A 21,585-nucleotide genomic window follows, 5' to 3' on the forward strand; every position below is an offset into this window, starting at 1 on the left:
GGGTGGATGGAATGTCCTCCCGCAGGAAGTGATGAAGGTGAAAACGGTAACGGAATTCAAACATACACAGGATAAGCACAAAGGATTCCTGTATGGAAAGAGAATGGAAGCAATTCAAAACTTAGTGGTCCTTAGGGGCCAGTGCCGGGCAGAAGTCTACGGTCTGTGCCCTGACTATGGCTGGACACATCTGGATGGGCTGGAGTGGGCTTTGAAGGCAACTCCAGTAAAGGTATTGATGTAGCTCAGGGGAGGGCAACTCTTATATACAGAATGTCAGTACTGCCCCCTAGTGGGCTGCAGCATTGGTGGAAATACACAGAGCGCCATTGAAATGTGATAAATAACTAAGAACTTTATTTATTTATTGGGATTTAAAATGATGAAAACAAATTGCTATAGTGACTATTCAGAAAATAATTGCAGAATCCAGAATTTATATCACCCAAGTTCTGAGTAGTGATGTTTTCTGTGTATACTTCCCGTGGTTTTGGGGGCCACATAAAATTCAATAGTGGGCTGCATTTGGCCTGCAGAACGCATGTTGCCCACCCCTTTTTTAGCAGTATAAGAGTCATTAGTTAAAGTCATGGCCACCACATAAAAAGTAGATGATTTATTCACACGTCTCTACCCCTGATGTTTACTGTTATGTAAAAATGTCATCCTTAGCCTTGGAACACCCTTAACACTTCAAAACAGCTAAATGTTGACTGAACAGAGTTGGCTGGCCAAAATTTAGCTGCCAGCCACCCCTGAATCTTAAAAATAAAAAAAATGCTCACAGTTATACTGGCACAGTCTGATCCCTCTTGTTTTCCACAGTGTACAGTGCTTCTCGGAAATGAACCAGATGAACGTACACAATCTGGCCATCGTCTTTGGCCCAACTCTCTTCCAGACAGACGGCAAGGACTACAAAGCAGGCCGAGTGGTGGAGGACCTCATTACGCACTATGTGCTCATATTCAATGTATGTGAGTCTTAAGCTCCTCCACTCCTGATGTCCAGAGAGCCAAGGATGTACATAAGGAGCTCCAAGCCCTTCACTATTCAAAATGTCTGGAGAAAGATTGTTTCTTGGACAGGGCCAGGTATCAAAAGTGACGATATCGCCTGTAGACAGCAGGGATCCTTTGCGATATCTGGTCTCTTCTAGAGTCCCTCACCCTACTCAAATAATGATTCAGGCTATGATACTCCATGCATGGAGTTGAAAATGTAGTCTCCACCAGGGGTGTAGCCAGACTTCGGCGGGAGGGGAGTCCAGAGCCTGAGGTAAGGGGGCACATTTTAGCCCCCTCCCCAGCGCCGCCAAACCCCCCATTGCCGACTCCCCCTCTGCCATCACCACCACCAACTTTGATGACCCCTGCCGACGACCCTCTCGACCCCCCTCCCGCCACCAACCCTCCCCCGTCGTCACCTATCTTTGCTGGCGGGGGATCCCAATCCCCGCCAGCTGAGGTCCTCTTCTTCCCATGAAGGCTTCGTTCTGTTTCTGATGTCCTGGCTGATCTGCAAGGCTTCATTCTATTTCTGTGAGTCTGACGTCCGTTGCTGGCTGATCTGCAAGGCTTTGTTCTGTTGTTGTGAGTCTGACGTCCTGCACGTACAACGTGCAGGACGTCAGAAACAGAACGAAGCCTTTGTGGGAAGAGGAGGACCTCGGCTGGCGGGGATTGGGGTCCCCCGCCAGCAAAGGTAGCCCACAGAGGCGGCGGGGGAGGGTTGTCGGCGGGAGGGGGGGTCGAGAGGGTCATCGGCAGGGGGGTCCAGGGCCAAATCTATGGGGGAGCTATGCCACTGGTCTCCACATGAATGTCCTCCCCCAGTTGGCTGAAGCGGGAGCTCTGCATATGGCTTTAGCCCCAATAAGGGCAATTTTCAGATGTACGTGTGTGGGGTGGGGGTGGTGGCTAATTTTATAACAGGCTGCCTTTGAAAGAAGTCCGAACAGTGCCTATTGCAACCCCATGTATCTTTCTAAAATGGACTCTGAGATCCAATCCCAGCAGTGCACAAATGTTTCTCCAAAACATTTATACCTGTGTGTGCTTTATGCATGTCCATTGCAACTTTGCCTCCGCGTTGATCGTGTGAACACGGATGCACACTTTCCATGTATATAACGTTTCTGTGTAAAATACAGGCTTTACCTGCAGAAAAAGTTCCGTAGTTTCTAGCCGAACACCTCTCTTCACCCGTGCAAATGGCTAGCAATTTGTTTTGTTTTTGAAATTTGGACGGCGATGATGGAAACCATTTCCATGGGTACAGAAACCTTTTACCCGTGGAAATTTTTTTTTTTAAAACTAGGGGGAAAGCAATGTTGTAACAGGTGTTTTCTGTAGACAGCAAGACTGATAAAACACACATGTGAGTGATGGCATCGGGAAGGAACAGTTCTGAGCCTATGCGGCCCCTCCTCACCTTCTCAGTTGGTTTCAAACATCACTTCAAATAACTCTGAAGGAGGCAGGAGGGATCGGTCAAGTTCGAGAGTTGTGAGGCAATAAGGACAGATTGACCAGCGCTGCTTCGCCTGAATGCACTGTCCCGTGCTGAAGAGAACCGGGTAGCTTCCATCCAGATGGTAGTCAATGAGGTAGACTTTAGAAGGGCTTCTGTGATTGGTGTAGCTCTAATCCAATGAGACTTCACCTTGTTGATAATAGAAGTATATATGAGATGCCAGTGAGTTTGCTAGGCTTTATTTGAATTCTGTCATCTGGAAGAAAAGCCCTGGCTTGAATAGTGTCCAAGACAGCTTTATTGGTTGGATGAAAGATTGGCTTCTGGAAGCTGATGAGGAAACCTAGAGATTGAAGAAGTTGGACTGTCTTCTGTAGAAATATTTAGCCTTGTGAATGTTAATTGTGTACTAGGCACAGAAACTCTCAATGGCCTTGTTGGTGAAGGCGGGCAGCTGCCACAATGAGGCACTTTGAAAAAAATTATGGATACCGAGGAAAGGCTGAAAAGGGAAGACGTTGTACTGGAAATGACTGGATTGAAAACCTGAGGATTGAAATATGCATATACACATCTTTAAGATCAATAGTACACATCCACTTTCCTTGGAGTAGAATTGAGGGAATGATCGTCATTCAGAATATCTCTTTGCGCCAGTAATGACTGAAGTCCCTGAGGTGGAGTGTAGGGCGTAATCTTCCTGTCTTTCTTGGAATGAGACAAGACAGGTTCTATGGCATTGGCCTGAAGAAGTTGGCAAATCTCTTCTTGCAACATAGCTAGACAGCTGGAAGATGGTTGTGTTTCTCATAGAGGATAATCCATAGATCGTGTGGTGAATCTGAGGCAATGGTCGTTCCAAATAATAGAAAGGACCTATGTATCCATGGTGATTTTCAGGAGACTGGATGTGACAGGTTGCATCCTCTTTGCTAGCTTTAGGTGCTACAGTGTGTTGTGTCTCTTGCAGTTGTTTTTGAATTTCTTTTGGAAATAATAATCCTGTCCATACTGGTTGAAAGAAGTATGCCTAGAAGAGGAGGTCGATGCGTGTGTGTTGGGGGGGGGGGGGGGGGGGGGGGGGGGGAGGGAGGGTTGAAAAGTTGAGAGGTGGAGCAATGGTCTTCAATTCTTTTCACTGTCTCTTTAACTTTGTCTACAAAGAGGGAGTCTCCAGATATGCTAACTTGGAGTGGACATCTTCATGCAAGCCAGAAGAGTGCAACCATGCTAGGCATCAGGCAGAAAATCTAGCCAAAAGGAGTTATAAGCAGGCCTGTTAAGGTGAGTGCCAAGTTTGGTAGCCTCAGTTGGCATAGAGAGAGTCGGTGAGAAGACTTGCACCTTGTGAATGATATTGGACACGTATTACACCATATAGAACCAGTGAACAGCTGTTCATGCAGAGAGCATAGCTCCTTGAAATACATTATTTCTGATGTGGCCCATTAATCTTGGATCTTTTCCAAAAGAGTATCAGATTAATCTCTGCATTTTGGGGGTTTTCGCATCATTGCTTCTGTGACTACTGAAGCATACGACAGTCGAACTTTAATAAGTCCTGGATCTGGTTGGACTTTATACTTTACATCCAAGCACTTGGGGATAGATTGACTAGAGAATGGATTTTGTCACATATGAAATTGTTGGTCTCTAGATATTTTAAAAGGCTGAAGACATCTGATCAGAGTTGTTTCCTGCTGAAAGGGAACGGGTACGTCTTTAGCTGTTTTATTGGAAAACTTTGGACATCATATAGCCTTGTATAGGAACTTATTCCTCAGATATAGATGAGAAGTGTCAGAAGGAGGTCCCGTAAATCCCCCCTTCTCATTCTATGGCAGGTGGCTGAATATCAAGAGGATCTAGTAGACCTTCTAGATTAGTTGAAAGTAGGTCTGGTGAGGATTGAGGAAAGGGATGAACAGGCTCAAGTTTCAAGTCTGAAGAAGGCAGCTGGATCTGAGCAGGAAATCCTCTGTGCAGGGTAAGACCAGAGAAATTTGAGGCTCCTTAGACTGTGGCATGGAAAAACCATGAGGTGCATCTTAAAGATAGCCCTTTGTAAAATCTTCAAACATCCTTTGAAGAAAGGATGGGAAGGCAGCTGAAAAGATGTAAACGAAGAGGATTCACCTGCTACTGTAACCTTGATGGTGTCTTAGGAGTAGGATGTCGTACAGATAATTGTGCAGTGGTGGGACAGTCTGTACTGAAGAAGTCAATGTCAGACAACTCCACTAAAGAGCCACTGATACTGCACTGTTGTTTTGCTCAGAGAGTGAGTCCGAACACCTTCTTTTATCAGAAGGAGAATTTGCACTGTTCTGTTTTTGTTATACTAACTGTTGGCTGGCATTGATGCGTAAGTACATAAGTACATTAGTGTTACCATACTAGGAGGCTCATTTTCAAAGCACTTAGCCTCCCAAAGTTCCATAGAAACCTATGGAACTTAGCCTCCCAAAGAGCTTTGAAAATATGCCTCTAGGACAGACTGCAAGTCCATCAAACCCAGGATACTGTTTCCAACAGTGGCCAATACAGGTTACAAGTACCTGGCAAGATCCCAAAACAGTACAATAAATTTTATGCTTCTTATCCTAGAAACAAGCAGTGGATTTTCCCCAAGTCTATCTTAATAATGGTTTATGAACTTTTCTTTTTGGAAGCTATCCAAACCTTTTTTAAACCCCACTAATCTAACTGCTTTTACTACATTCTATGGCAACAAATTCCCCACATTGAGTGAAGAAATATTTTCTCCGATTTGTTTTAAATTAACTACTTTGTATCTTCATTGTATACCCCCTAGTCCTAGTATTTTTGGAAAGAGTAAGTAAGCGATTCACATCTACCCATTCCATTCCACTCCACTCCACTCATTATTTTATAGACCCCTATCATATCTCCACTCAGCTGTGTTTTCTCCAAGCTGAAGAGCCAAACTGAGTTAGCATATCCTCATAGGAAAGTCATCCTATCCTCTTTATCATTTTTGTCGTCCTTCTCTGTACCTTTTCTAATTCCACTATATCTTTTTTGAGATGCGGTGACCAGAATTGCACACAGTATTTGAGGTGTGGTCGCACCATGCAGAGATAGAAAGGCATTATAATGACCTCATTTTTGTTTTCCATTCCTTTTCTAATAATACCTAACGTTCTCTTTGCTTTCTTAGCCACCGCCGCACACTGAGCGGAGGGTTGCAATGTATCATCAACAATGACACCTAGATCCCTTTCCTGGGTGGTGACTCCTAACATTAAACGTCATCTGCCATTTAGATGCCCAGTCTCCCAGTTTCGTAAGGTCCTCTTGTAATTTTTCACAATCCTCCCGAGATTTAACAACATTGAATAACTTTGTATCATCAGCAAATTTAATTACCTCACTAGTTACTCCCATCTCTAGATCATTTATAAATAAACAGAGGTCACAGCACAAACCCCACTATCTACCCTTCTCCATTGAGAATACTGACTATTTTAACCCTACTCTCTGTTTTCTATCTTTTAACTAGTTTTTAGTCCACAATAGGACATTACCTCCTATTCCATGACTCTCCAACTTCCTCTGGAATCTTTCATGAGGTACTTTGTCAAACGCCTTTTGAAAATCCAGATACACGATATCGATCGGCTCACCTTTATCCACATGTTCGTTCACTCCTTCAAAGAAATGTAGTAGATTGGTGAGACAAGACTTCCCTTCCCTAAATCCATGTTGGCTTTGTCTCATTAATCCATGCTTTTGAATATGCTGTGCAGTTTTGTTCTTTATAATAGTCTGTACCATTTTGCCCGGTACTGACGTCAGGCTCACCGGTCTATAATTTCCCAGAAGCAAGGAACTTCTGCTCATGCAAGCACTCAAGAAACAGCTGTACTGTGAGCTTTGGACACCTCTCTGGACAACTAGACACTTAGGGCTGCTGCAGTGAGAGGTTGAATGCTTCTCCATGGAAGATTCTTTTCCAGTCTGCATAGGAGTAGATGGTTCTGCTCAGAAGAAGCTTTATGTGAGATTTTTCAAGGACCAGTTTCTTTACAGTGTCCAAATGCTCTCTGATTTGGTCTATGCATGACATTTGAGCACAAGACGAACGAGGCGTATTTTCAAAGCACTTAGACTTACAAAGTTCCATAGTAACCTATGGAACATTGTAAGTCTAAGTGCTTTGAAAATGAGCCCCATATTAGTCTTTTTAATTGTTTTCAGGACCAAGGCACAAGAGGCATTTGGTATGTGTATCAAAGTTCTGGATTTTCTTGGTACATTTTGAGCATGGCCAGAGTCTGACTTAGACAATGATGTCGCGGCAAACAGAAATTGAGGTCGAAAACAGGAGGGAATCCAAGATGTGAAAGTCACATCAATTTATTATAAAGGGTAGTTAAAACAGACAAAAAATGAAAACTGGTTAAGACTCGACACAACTGTGTTTCGGCATAAAATCCTGCATCAAGAGTCCATTATAACCATGGATTTTGTGAAACCAACATCCTATGTTGTAGTCAGGCGGAGTAACCATAGTATCCTCAAATTCAAGCAATAATCAAGTGGCAGGACCTCTAAACTCCAGGGGTGGGGGGGGGGGGGGGGGAAAGGGGTCTCTGCCTGTCAGCATCTCAACATTGTGACAGAAAAAGAATGATAAAGAAACTTGATGAAAAGTCGTGGAGGATACAGGAGAGATTTGTTTTGTGTTTGGCTAAGTGGAAAAAGTAAAATTGAGGAGCTGAGGAGACTGCCACGTGAGCTCAGAACTTTTCATTCATTTTTTCGTAGGTCTGGGAGAGTTTCTTGCTGATCTGTCCTTGCACGGTTGGATTTCATCACCCACTTGTACGCCTAACTCAATCCTGCTTGTTGAGGGGGAAGAATGCATTCTTGTTTCTCAATAAGTTTTATGAAAACATTATCTGGTCCAAATTGTTTTTTTATGGCTTGGCACCAGCTCTGTTGAATCTGTTCCGTTGGAAGTGTGTCAACAGCCTAAATGCATTTATTTATTAGGATTTATTTACCGCCTTTTTGAAGGAATTCGCTCAAGGCAGTTATTGTGCTTTCATGAAAGACTTAAGACTTGACATTTGAAAGTGAGAAGGAACAAAGAAAGTCGGAGGAATATTGTGAGGTGCTGTAATGGATTTTGTTGTTCTACCTGGGACTATGGGCTAAATTATGTAATGACTACTACTACTACTACTTATCATTTCTCTAGCGCTACTAGACGTACACAGCACTATACACCAAACATGTAAGAGGCAGTCCCTGCTCGACAGAGCTTACAATCTAATCAAGACAGACAAACAGGATAAATAAGGGATAAGGACAAAGAGTAGCAAGATTCCGGAATCCCAAAGAATAGCAACATAAGTACATAAGTAATGCCACACTGGGAAAAGACCAAGGGTCCATCGAGCCCAGCATCCTGTCCACGACAGCGGCCAATCCAGGCCAAGGGCACCTAGCGAGCTTCCCAAACGTACAAACATTCTATACATGTTATTCCTGGAATTCTGGATTTTTCCCAAGTCCATTTAGTAGTGGTTTATGGACTTGTTCTTTAGGAAACGGTCTAACCCCTTTTTAAACTCTGCTAAGCTAAGCAGAATCCCAAAGAGTAGTAAGATTCCGGAATCCAAAGAGTAGCAAGATTCAGGAATCCCAAAGAATAGCAAGATACTGTGCAGAATCCCAAAGAGTAGCAAGATTCTGGACTCCAAAGAGTAGCAAGATTCCGTGCAGAATCCCAAAGACTACTACTACTACTACTTATCATTTCTATAGCGCTACTAGACATACACAGCACTATACACTGAACATGTAAGAGACAGTTCCTGCTCAACAGAGCTTGCAATCTAATTAGGACAGATAAACAGGACAAATAAGGGATAAGAACAAAGAGTAGCAAGATTCTGTGTAGAATTCAAAAGAGTAACAAGATTCCGTGCAAAATCCCAAAGAGTAGCAAGGTTCTGGAATCCCAAAGAGTAGCAAGATTCCGAATCCCAAAGAGTCAAGATTCTGGAATCCCAAAGAGTAGCAAGATTTCAGAATCCCAGAGTAGCAAGATTCTGGAATCCCAAAGAGTAGCAAAATTACAGAATCCTAAAGGGTCACAAGATTACGGAATCCCAAAGAGTAGCAAGATTCCATTCTACCAATCTCAAGGACAAGCAGTAGCTTTCCCTAGGTCTGTCAGGAAGCATTGAACAAGAGACATCTTCTGGCTGCTGGTTGACTTCTCTAATCACCTGATTCATTTTTTTAAATCTCTCGATGTAACAACTCTGTTCTTTTGCATGACAGGTGGATGAAGGGGAGCTGAAGAAACAACGCAATGAAATCATGGCTATCATCAAGATGCGGGAAGCAGGCTTCAATATGAATAAGAAGGTAATGAAGTGTCAAATTCACTTCCCTAACTCCTGAGGCTTCACCACAGGGTGCCCCTAAAAGCTTCTGTTGTGAAGAAGGGGGAGAGGGGGAGGACATAGGTAAGACAGGATGACATAAGCAAGATGAGAGGACACAGATGAACTTTGATAGGCCTGATTTCCAAGTATCTCAAATACTCTATTCTTTCAGGATATTCCGATAAGCCGCGCTTTTAGGGGGACTCTAAGGACTACATTTGAGAACCACCGTTGAAAAGAACTTCAAGGGTGAGGGTTCATGATAGGAAGGTTTATTTACAATACAGGTAATGTAATAATGTTAAAATGAGGCAGTTTTTAGGGATCTTACACAAGGCTGGATTAATGGTAACTCACTTTGATGGAGGCTGCTGGTTGGAGTGAAGAAGGAGGTCCTTGCTGGAAAAGAAGTCTTTTTGTTGCAGAGTTGTTGCTGGAACCTGGAGAAAGTCTTATCTTGAATGTGTGTGAAGTCCAGCAAGGCCCAGTGAAGGTCTATGGAGGTACAGATCAGGAAGCAGCAGAGAGGGCAAAGAGGCAGAGAGAGCGAGAGATCTGAGAATGTTCCAGGTTTTTATATTTTCTTGTTGGACCGTAGGCTGAAGTCAGGTGGGGTGCGCTTGATCCACTGAAACCTCAGGGATAGCTGAAAACTAGTTTCATCTAGTTTTGAGATGGAGCACGGTAACTGGTCACATGTTTAATAACATCCATATTTGACAGGATTAAAAGAGTCATTTTCTGAGAGTAGGTGGGCTTCTTTTTGTCAGATTAGGTGGCGTTTCACAGTCTTTTGTTAACTCCAGTCTCTGTGATTGCTGTCAATATGCAGGTTTTGTTCTTTGGAGATGTGGTGATTGACTGTAAGTATCCACCTGGCTAGCTTTTGTTACACTGGTATCAGTGGTCTCCAGGGGGAAGGTGAAAATCAGACCAGTTTATCTCATACCTCATACTGTTCCAATAAGTCTTTGCAGCAGTATTATATATATAGTAGTAAAAATGGCCCATTTCTGGCGCCGATGAAACGGGCGCTAGCGGGCACGGGACTCCCTTCCCCTCCCCTTACTGTACCTGTTCCGTCGGCCCAGGAAAGAAAGAGCCCCCTCTTTCCTCCCGTAGCTGTGGCTTCCTTGCTGCATGGTGTGGGAGTCCGGCTCTCGGCGTTTCAAAATGGCCGCCGAGAGTTGAAGTCTCGCAAGGCAGCTTGAACTCTCGGCGGCCATTTTGAAACGCCGAGAGCCGGACTCCCACACCATGCAGCAAGGAAGCCCCGTAAGAGGGGGCTCCCTCTTTCCTGGGCCGATGGAACAGGTACCTCTAGACCACCAGGGAGACACGCGTAAGGGGAGGGGAGGTGACAGGGAGGGAGGGAGGTTGGTGAGGTTAAGCGTGTGCTACCGTGGGCGGGGCTATGTGGCGAAAGGGGCGGGGTTCATGTGCACGTCAGCGCCGGCTGGGATTTGTTGGAAGGGGAGGAGTAAGCGTGTTTCCCTACTGCTCCCCGTGCGTTAATTTGTTTTCGTGTTCCTCCCTCGACGTCATCACATGTGACGCGAGGGCGGGGCATGAAGATGTTGTGGTGGCTTCACCACCATGAAACCACGAACCGGTGTGTGAGTGACTTCAGTGACGTCAGTGTCCTCAGAACGTTGAGGCTGCGTTTTATTATAGTAGATATATATATATATAAATCAATTGCTCTGACATGCTACAGAGGAAGGATGAATAAAAGGTCCTGCTGAAATATTTTTCTGCTTACTTGACTTCTACTGAAGACTGGGAAATGAATAAACCTCAGGAGGAGAACTGGTTAAGTTGTGGCATCAGTTAGGGGCTGTGTGGTTCAGGAATTCTGGTAGTTTGGAGGTCAATTGGACAATTCCTGCCAGGATTAGAACCCTTGAGGAGAAACGTTCCTGGTTTCCCATTTCCAGGCACTAACTCCTAGGCCTTCCCTCGGAAGCGTTGTGGTCTTGAGATCACGCCTAAGTGCCTGGAAGTCAGTAGCGGCACTGCGTGCTTGGTCAGCACTCCTTCTGAAGATGGCGGAACGTTCTCTGAGGCTTTTCTTCTTCTGTGTCTCTTACTTAGGAGTCTGGACACTTCATTTGCACAGTTTACTTGGAGGAGAAGAAGCTGGATGCTGAGCAACACGTCAAGGTAAGACTGTGAGGCAGTTGTACGGAACAAAAATGTAAATGTGTTGGGCTTGGGAATTGAGAAGGGCTCTCGCAGAGAGAAGAGGGTATAAGAAACTGAAATTATAAATCAGTCATCCATCTCTGTGGAAGACCTGAGGGGGGGGGGTCTCTCTTTAATCATGGACAAACTCATGCTAAGGACTGCAAAGGGTAAGAAGGCCGGGGACTATGAGTGTAAACTTTGGACTGCTTGAGAAACTTTTCCCCAGATAACATGGGTGAAACTGTCCCCTAGCAAATCAATCTTTTGACTATCTCCAGGGTGAGAACTTCAAACAGTTCTGTTGGTCAGGGGAACCAAAGCCTATGAATTAGGCCAAATATATGCCACAAATATTCACTGTCCTTAGGGATAGTATGATAGCGGTAATCATAATACAAATATTCCCCAGACATCTTGAGTAGCAGAGCTGTTTGGGGCTCTTCAGAGCTGGATTTGAGAACCATTGGCTATCCCAGGGGTTCCCAAACTTTTTCAGTTTGCGGCACCCCACCCCCCCCGGCCACATGAATCTCCGCACTCCCCCACATAGGTCTCCACCCGCCCCGCCACATAGATCTCCCTTTCCCTGCAACCCCCTCCTCTCACACCAGCACACCTTGCCCAAATCCAGCATCGCTCCTACCTTCCATCCTGCAGGTCCAGGATCTCCCTCCCCCCTTGTTACATAGATCTTGCTTTCCCTGCAAACCCCACCTTTCACACTAGCACACCTTCCCCAAATCCAGCATCACTCCTACCTTCCTTCCTGCAGGTCCACGATCCCCTCCCCCTTGCTCCCTCCTCTCACACCAGCACACCTTCCCCAAATCCAGCATCGCTCCTACTTTCCTTCCTGCAGGTCCACGATCCCCTCCCCCTTGCTCCCTCCTCTCACACCAGCACACCTTCCCCAAATCCAGCATCGCTCCTACCTTCCATCCTGCAGGTTCAGGATCTCCCTCCCTCCTTCCTACATAGATCTCGCTTTCCCTGCAAACCCCTCCTCTCACACCAGCACACCTTCCCCAAATCCAGCATCACTCCTACCTTCCTTCCTGCAGGTCCACGATCCCCTCCCCCTTGCTCCCTCCTCTCACACCAGCACACCTTCCCCAAATCCAGCATCGCTCCTACCTTCCTTCCTGCAGGTCCACGATCCCCTCCCCCTTGCTCCCTCCTCTCACACCAGCACACCTTCCCCAAATCCAGCATCGCTCCTACCTTCCATCCTGCAGGTTCAGGATCTCCCTCCCTCCTTCCTACATAGATCTCGCTTTCCCTGCAAACCCCACCTCTCACACCAGCACACCTTCCCCAAATCCAGCATCACTCCTACCTTCCTTCCTGCAGGTCCACGATCCCCTCCCCCTTGCTCCCTCCTCTCACACCAGCACACCTTCCCCAAATCCAGCATCGCTCCTACCTTCCTTCCTGCAGGTCCACGATCCCCTCCCCCTTGCTCCCTCCTCTCACACCAGCACACCTTCCCCAAATCCAGCATCGCTCCTACCTTCCATCCTGCAGGTTCAGGATCTCCCTCCCTCCTTCCTACATAGATCTCGCTTTCCCTGCAAACCCCTCCTCTCACACCAGCACACCTTCCCCAAATCCAGCATCACTCCTACCTTCCTTCCTGCAGGTCCACGATCCCCTCCCCCTTGCTCCCTCCTCTCACACCAGCACACCTTCCCCAAATCCAGCATCGCTCCTACCTTCCTTCCTGCAGGTCCAGGATCACTGCCACTTCCTTCTCTTTCCCTCACCACCGCTGCAGTGCTTGCAGCTTACATTTTCAGGCCGTCCACGATTCACACAGGCACTCCGTGGCCTTCCCAGTCTGCCGCGTCTGGCCCTCTCCGATGCAACTTCCTGTTGTGAGAGCCGGTCACAGCAGAGGGAAGTCCCTGTGGTGCCTGTGTGAATCGTGGACGCCCGAAAATGTAAGCTGCAAGAACTGCAGCAGCGGCGGGGGAAGAAGCAGGAAGTGGCAGGTGCCGGACCTGCGAGAGGGGAAATTAGGGAACGATGTGCAACTGCACCCCTGAGAGCTCACTACGGTGCACCAGGGAGCCATGGCGCATAGTTTGGGAACCGCTGGGCTATCCAGTCCTGCTTGTCAGTGGTTGAGTAGTGTTGGATTATTTGTAGTAAATAATTAGCAGATCTTAGTACACACAGCTTCAGCTTTAGAAATGTTAATTTCTTTCTTCATCTCTCTCTCATTCACCCCTGAATAATTCACTGCTGAGTCACTTTAAAGTTGAAGTAACAAAACATCTGTTTACTCACAGTTTGCAGTTAGATTATAATCAGACAGGCTTATATATACATATTACTATACATTTGTATTATCAGCTCCTTCCATGTGCTTAGATGGTAATGGATGCTCACACCACCATAGATCCTCTCAGGTTAGGAGAGATCATGAGCTCCATGTGCTCCATGTGCTGCATCTGCTGTGTCTAACCCCCACAGGAAGTTGCATAGCTGTGTGACCTCTCTAAGTAATTCACATCAGAGGTCACAGAGTAATCACAGAGAAATAATAGGTGACAGGCAATGCATGTAAAATACAATTACATTCCAACAAACCCCTTCTCATGCATAACTGTCATGCAATTATTTATTCATACAAAGTCCAAGCTTTATACGCAGATTCACAAAATGTTCTCTGGGTAACGGTTTGGTCATGATGTCAGCTGTCATCTCACTGGTGTGACAATAGTGTAGACTGATGACCCCTTCTTTTGCCAACTCTCGCACGTTGTGGTATTTCGTTGCGATGTGCTTGGTGCGTGACTGAACCTTGTCATTCTGTGACAGTCGGATGCAGCTCTGATTATCTTCCATTATCTGGATTGGTCTCTTTTCAGCTATTCCGAAATCCAGCAAAAGTTTTTCAATCCACATCAGTTCTCTGCACGCTTCCGATACGGCCACATATTCAGCTTCTGTAGAAGACAAACTCACAATACTTTGTTTATGACTGGCCCATGAAATTTGTACATTTCCATACATAAACACATATCCACTTGTGGATTTATAATCAGAATGATCCCCTGCCCAATCTGAATCACAGTAACATATTAGTTTTGGATTACTATTGGCTGAAACCTTTAATTTACAATCAATGGTACCCTTTAAATACCTTACCATCCTTTTAACTGCAGTCCAATCTGATTTGGTAGGTGAGCTGACCCTTCTGCTCAAAATTCCTACTGCATTTGCTATATCAGCCCTGTATGTGGTAGTTAGATATAAAAGCTTACCTATGGCTGATCTATATTGGATGTTATCTGGTAAAGGTTCTCTTACTGTTTCATCCTTCAGAAAATCAGTGATCATGGGAGTGCTTACAACTTGGGCATCTTGCATACCTAAACTTTCAATAAGCTCATTTATTTTCTGCTTCTGGCTTAGAAGATAAGAACCATCATTTTGTTTCTCAATTTCTATACCAAGATAGTATGACACATTACCCAGTTCTTTTATCTCAACATTGAGGTTTAAACACTTTACAATGTCCTTGTACTCTTGCTCACTTTCGCTTGCAATGAGCAGATCATCAACAAAAGCTAAAATGTATGCATATTGTCCATTTGTGCACCTAGTGTACAAACATTTATCTGCTTCACCTTGCTTAAATCCTAAACTTGTCAATATTTCATGCAATTTTTCATTCCAACATTTTGCACTTTGCTTTAATCCATAAAGACCTTTGTTTAATTTACACACTAGCTGTCTTTGTTTTGTATTTATGAAACCTGTTGGCTGTTCCATGTACAAGTCTTCAGTTATATCTCCGTGAAGAAATGCTGTTTTCACATCAATGTGGTTGACTTGCATGCCTTTTGAGACTGCAATGCTCAGAAGTGTTCTGATTGTCGTGTGTTTCACTACAGGTGCAAACACTTCATCAAAATCTTCTCCATATTTTTGAAGATATCCCTTTGCGACTAATCTGGCTTTATACCTTTCCACTTTTCCTTGTGCATTCCTTTTTAACTTGAATACCCATTTGCATCCTATAGCTTTCTTGCCAGGAGGTAATTTTGTAAGAATCCAAGTATTATTTTTATCCAATGCATCAATTTCTTCTTGTGCAGCTTTATGCCATTCAGCAGCTTCTTCTGCTGGCATTTTCTCAATCTCATCCCATGTTAAGGGCTCTTGAGCTTCTGCTGACTTTGTTAGGTAAGACAGTCTTGGGGGTGGAACACCTTTGTTTTCCCTGGATGAGCGTCTGACAACAGGTTGGTCTGACCTTTCCGCATCCTCTAAATCTGAGAGTTCTTCTCCAATTGATTCCCCTTCTCCAACTGTACTGTCTTCTTCAATGATCCTTTCTGTGTCTGCTTCCTCTGCCTGTTCCTCGTTAGATACAGATGAGTTGCTTTCAGACATCTGCCTTGGTATGGCATTTATATACACTGGCATGTCTATTATGGTTCTAGTTTCATATTCTGGATGATAAGGCTCATCTGGGATAATCCAGCCTTTATCAACCCTTTTGTTTTCATCAAAACATGTAACATGTCTTATGCCAACAATGCCAGTTTTCAGATTCAAAATTCTATATCCTTTGTGTCCTGGAGCATAGCCAACTAAAATGCCCCTTTCTGTTGTGGAATCCAGCTTATGCCTTCTTTGCTTTGGTATATGAGCATATGCTGTACTTCCAAATGTTCTTATGTGTGACAGGTTTGGCTTCCTACCATGCCATGTCTCATGTGGTGTGCGCTCAGCGCCTTTAGTTGGCATTCTGTTTTGTAGGTACACTGCTGTGAGAATGGCTTCCCCCCATAGTCTTTTAGGGAGATTGCTATCTGACAGCATACATCTGGTCATTTCCACAAGTGACCTAAATTTTCTCTCTGCAACAGAATTTTGCTCTGGTGTATAAGCTACTGTTGTGATATGTTGAATGCCTTCTTGTTCTAGACATGTGCGCATGCTTTGTGAAGTGAACTCACCACCATTGTCGGTCTGAAGAACCTTTGGTTTTCTTTCAAATTTATTGCTCACCATGGCTACGTATTTCTTCAGCATGTCTGTGACTTGACTTTTTCTTTCAGCAAATAGGCCACACAATATCTAGAGAAATCATCCAAGAATATCAGCACAAATCTGTTATTTCCCAATGATGGGATATTAAACGGTCCACATAAGTCACTGTGTATTAAGTCCAGCACTTTATTACTCCTATTTCCTGTGTATGCAGGAAATGAGGGTCTCACACCTTTTTGAGTAACACAGTCTATGCATTTCTCCATTTTACCAGCATCTGCACTTATCTGAATGCCGGTGGCCAGTTGCTTACTGTAAAGATCCTGGATCACCTTAGAATCACGATGTCCCAGGCGGCGGTGCCAGATTTCCAGACTACATTTACCATCATTCTTCCTTACTTGCGCCAGATGTGAGGCTTCACCTGAAATGTTCAGCTTATAAACATCATTATGCATAAAAGCTTCAGCATACACTTCATCATTTTTAGAGATTGTGCACTTACTGTTTTCAAAATGAATCGCAAATCCCTTCTTATCTAATGTAGATACACTAAGCATATTGCAAACTGCTTGGGGAATATACAAGACATCACTTACAGGAATTTCTTTAACTTCATTAGACACTTTGCATTTTAAGAATCCAATTCCTTTTGCTTGGATCTTAGCAGTCCCTGCGTTTGCAGTTTTAAGAATACCTTCCTCTGGACACATTTCCTGAAAGAAATCTTTACAATTGGTTAAATGGCATGTGCTCCCCGAATCCAAAATCCAAGTACTTTCATTTGAATTATTATTTACCATAGTCAAAGATTTTTCTGCCATTAGAAAGCCCTTGTGTTTATCTTTGTCCTTCATACATTTCCTGGTTTGAAAATTCTTTAGTTCCATTGGCTTAGGTGAGCTAGAGGGAGTGTTTTGTGTTTCCTTACACCATTTAGATACGTGTCCCTCCTTTCCACATGAGTAGCAAATCAGCTTGCCCTTGGGTGGAGTTTTCCCATAGCTCCGCCTTCCTCTGTTCTTTGCCAAGAAATTTGTTTCATTTCTCTCTGACTGACTTTGAGAACACATCTCCTCAGAATCATTTATTATGCATTCCTGCCTTAGTTTTGATGTTGTCTGTTCAAAAGATTGCCCTTCAATGGCCTCATTTACAGACCTAAAAACATCAAACTTCTTTGATAGTGAGGTAAAAAGAAATGCTCTTTTCAATGCATCACACATGGGAATTCCAGAAAGTTCTAACTTTTGAAATGAAGACATAAGATGCATAATGTGATCATTACATTTACTTTTATCCCTTAATTTGGTTTCATTCAACTCTGCTAACCAAATTGGTTGCTGCTTTGCATATGTAGTTGCATACATAGTTCTTAGTTTATATAAAATGTCCTTTGGTGTATCTTTTCCCTCCACTAATATGGCTTGTTTCTCTGAGAGAGCTTCCAAAAGCATGCACTTCACATAATAGTTTGCATTGTCCCATTCAGCCATATTTTCAGCTGTTCTGTCTTGGTCTAAGCATATATGTAATCTTTTTGCTCGAAGGAGACATATGAATCTTAGTTCCCACTGCTGATAATTAAACTCAGTTAATCTAGGCACCTTGAGAGAGTAGAACAATGGTGAATTTCTTCCCTCAGCCATTTTCTTAGCCTTCTGTCTGCTGTGTGGGGGGAGAGAGAGACAGACTGAATCTTTCCTTTAAAACTTAAGAGAAAAATGTGGCCTTTTTTTCTGCCTGGTAATATTTCTCTTCTTTTTCAATTCCTGAGCCTGGGCCCATAACCCTTTTGTTGGATTATTTGTAGTAAATAATTAGCAGATCTTAGTACACACAGCTTCAGCTTTAGAAATGTTAATTTCTTTCTTCATCTCTCTCTCATTCACCCCTGAATAATTCACTGCTGAGTCACTTTAAAGTTGAAGTAACAAAACATCTGTTTACTCACAGTTTGCAGTTAGATTATAATCAGACAGGCTTATATATACATATTACTATACATTTGTATTATCAGCTCCTTCCATGTGCTTAGATGGTAATGGATGCTCACACCACCATAGATCCTCTCAGGTTAGGAGAGATCATGAGCTCCATGTGCTCCATGTGCTGCATCTGCTGTGTCTAACCCCCACAGGAAGTTGCATAGCTGTGTGACCTCTCTAAGTAATTCACATCAGAGGTCACAGAGTAATCACAGAGAAATAATAGGTGACAGGCAATGCATGTAAAATACAATTACATTCCAACAAGTAGGACCCAAAGGCCGATAAATCACCCAGTGTTCTGATAACCCAAGTATTGGATACAGTGCTGACCTCAGACATATCAGTGGTTTGGGTGCTGCTGCCTTCTACATCTGGACACTGTGGGTTGCCACGACTGTTGTGGTGAGGTGAGCGGATAGTAGAGGATCGGCTGTGCCTGACCACATTTATGTATTTATTCAACATTCGGTTCCGCCTAGACACTAGGGGACTGATGCTTAAAGGTTCACAGTAGAGTCTTCACTCTTCCGTGAAATAAGCGCCAAATAATTGCTGCGGCAAGCTCAAACTAATGAGCATGCAAATTAATGCCTCGTTGAAATTGTGGTAGTAAACTGCAGCTCGGCGATAAATGTCAGTTTTCCTGCCGGTGCCGGCTCACCTTTGTCCACGTGCTCAGTATTTAATCTGGGAGTCCTCTCCTCGATTTCTCTTTCTTTTTGTTACGCTGGACTTCTTTTTCTAGCTGCCCTCTTTCTAGCAATTTTAGCTCTGTGGCATTGGGTCCCAGGCAGGGTGCTTGGATCTCTTTTCTTTATTTGTACATCTCTTGGATTGATTATTAGAGAGGGATGCATGCATTTCATTTGTTCTTGTTTGGAGGAGTGGCCTAGTGGTTAGAGCACCGCTCTTGACGTTCAGAGGTGGCTGCTTCAAATCCCACTGCTGCTTCTTGTGATCGTGAGCAGGCCACTGTGGGACTCTTTTACTAAGCCATGTAAGTGTCTACGTCAGTGGCGTAGCTACTATGGGGCCACGGGGGCCTGGGCCCCCGTAGATTTGGCCCTGGACCCCCCCTGCTGACGACCCTCTCAACCCCCCTTCCCGCCGTCAACCCGCCGTCGTCGTCTGCTACCTTTGCTGGCAAGGGACCCCAACCCCTGCCAGCCGAAGTCTTCTTCCTTCGTTTGGTTTCTGAGTCTGACGTCCTGCAGGACGTCAGACTCAGAAACAAAACGAAGGAAGAAAACTTCGGCTGGCGGGGGTTGGGGTCCCCTGCCAACAAACGTAGGCGACAGCGGGTGGGCGGGGGTCAAGAGGGTCGTCGTCGGGGGGGGGGCGGGGTCAAAGTTGGTGGTGCTGGCGGTGGCGGGGGGGGGGTCGGCAATGGCAGCGGGAGGGGGGGGTCTAAAATGTGCCCCCTCACCTCTGGACCCCCCTCCCACTGAAGTCTGGCTACGCCCCTGGTCTACATGCACCAAAATGGAGTTACTGCTGACTACTACGTGGCTCTTTGTATATATATATATATATATATATATATATATATATATATATATATATATACTATTATATACTAATCATTTCTATAGCGCTACTAGATGTACACAGCACTGTACACATTATATGCAGATACTTATTCTGTCCCTAGAGGTCTCACAATCTAAGTTTTTGTACCTGGATCAGTGGAGGGTTAAGTGCCTTGCCCAAGGTCACAAGGAATTGAACCCAGGTTGCCAGGATCAAAGCCCGCTACACTAACCATTAGGCCACTCCACTCCTTTTCTTGTGTTAATTTCATTTTTGACGCGCGTCTGAAAAATATTTTTTTTATTTTCGGGCATGCGTAACGCACGTGCGCCAAGTGGCATTTGACGCATGTAGGTTTACCGCCCGGATTCTTTACTGCTAGGTGGTCAATGGCTGGTGGTAAGGTCTCAGACGCACAATGGACACGTGGCAATTTTGATTTTGCCGCTCGTCCATTTTCAGCAAAAAAAAAAAGGCCTTTTTTTACAGGCACGCTAAAAAATGGATCGGTGCGCCCCCAAAATCCACACCATTTTCAGTACACTTTAGTAAAAGGACTCCTTAACCCTCCATTGCCTCAGGTACAAACTTAGATTGTGAGCCCTCCTGGGACAGAGAAATACCCAGTGTACCTGAATGTAACTCACCTTGAGCTAATACTGAAAAAGGTGTGAGCAAACTCTAAATAAATAAATAATGATTCCATTCAGAATCTCAAAGAATAGCAACATTCCATGTAGAACCCCAAAGAACATCAAGATTCTGGAATCCTAAAGAGTGACAAGATTCCATGCAGAATCTCAAACAGTAGCAACAATCCATGTAGAACCCTAAAGAGTACCAAGTGGAGGAGTGGCCTAGTGGTTAGAGCACCAGGTCTTGCAATCCAGAGGTGGCCGCTTCAAATCCCACTGCTGCTCCTTGTGATCTTGGGCAAGTCACTTAACCCTCCATTGCCTCAGGTACACTTAAGATTGTGAGCCCTCCTGGGACAGAAAAATATCCAGTGTACCTGAATGTAACTCACCTTGAGCTACTACTGAAAAAGGTGTGAGCAAAACCTAAATAAATAAATATTTGAGATTCTACATGGAATGTTAATGTTGTTATTCCACTAGCAACATTCCATGTAGAAGCCTGCCCGTGCAGGACGTCTCAGACTCACAGAAACAGAAGCCTGTGCGGCCGCATTGCTGATCTGCAAGGGCAGGCTTCTACATGGAATGTTGCCAGTGGAGGAGTAGCCTAGTGGTTAGTGCAGTGGAACATGGAATGTTGCTACTACTTGAGATTCTACATGGAATGTTGCTATGGTGGAGGAGTGGCCTAGTGGTTAGAGCACCAGGTCTTGCAATCCAGGGGTGTTGGGTTCAAATCCCACTGCTGCTCCTTGTGATCTTTGCCAAGTCACTTAACCCTCCATTGTCTCAGGTACAAACTTAGATTGTGAGCCCTCCTGGGAAAGAGAAATATCCAGAGTACCTGAATGTTAACTCACCTTGAGCTACTACTGAAAAAGGTGTGCGCAAAATCCAAATAAATATTCTAGTAAAGAGATATGAGGAGAGAAAGGATAGTACAGCAACTGGAGGGAGGGTGATGGACTGGCCTGTGTACCCAGTGTGGTGAAGAAGCATAAAGAGCAAAGCATGATTGGGGGATTAATATCTCTCTTATCCTCCCTACCCACTCTTCTTCTTTAGATCCCAGCCACGATGACAGCGGAAGAGCTGGCGTACGAAATCCTAGAACGGCGGAAGATAGTGACCAGGGAGAAGGATTACTGGAGCTGCTTTGAAGTCAACGAGAAAGAGGAGACAGGTGAGGGAGAGGTGGGGGGGTCTGCTGAGCTTTTGGCCCAGTTCTGTTATTGTGGTGGGGGAGGGGACAGTGGACTGACATTTTAGGTTCATGCTTGGTCGCAGCTGTTGCCCCTTCCTCCATCATCAAACTGAAGCGTTGTGTGTCAT

The 21,585-nt window shown here is 44.6% G+C and overlaps 1 protein-coding gene across 3 annotated transcripts in view; it reads left to right on the forward strand.

Annotated features, from left to right (window-relative positions):
- The window catches only part of ARAP1 (ArfGAP with RhoGAP domain, ankyrin repeat and PH domain 1), a 319,552-nt gene that overhangs the window by 255,843 nt on the left and 42,124 nt on the right, over nt 1–21,585 (forward strand). For all 3 annotated transcript variants that reach the window (XM_030199983.1, XM_030199984.1, XM_030199985.1), the window contains 4 exons: nt 826–973; nt 8,794–8,880; nt 10,995–11,063; nt 21,319–21,436. In XM_030199983.1, the coding sequence (XP_030055843.1) occupies nt 826–973; nt 8,794–8,880; nt 10,995–11,063; nt 21,319–21,436 (422 nt within the window). The remainder of the gene's footprint in view (nt 1–825; nt 974–8,793; nt 8,881–10,994; nt 11,064–21,318; nt 21,437–21,585) is intronic.

The sequence above is a fragment of the Microcaecilia unicolor genome, chromosome 4 (genome assembly GCF_901765095.1).
Source record: "Microcaecilia unicolor chromosome 4, aMicUni1.1, whole genome shotgun sequence".
Lineage (NCBI taxonomy): Eukaryota > Metazoa > Chordata > Amphibia > Gymnophiona > Siphonopidae > Microcaecilia > Microcaecilia unicolor.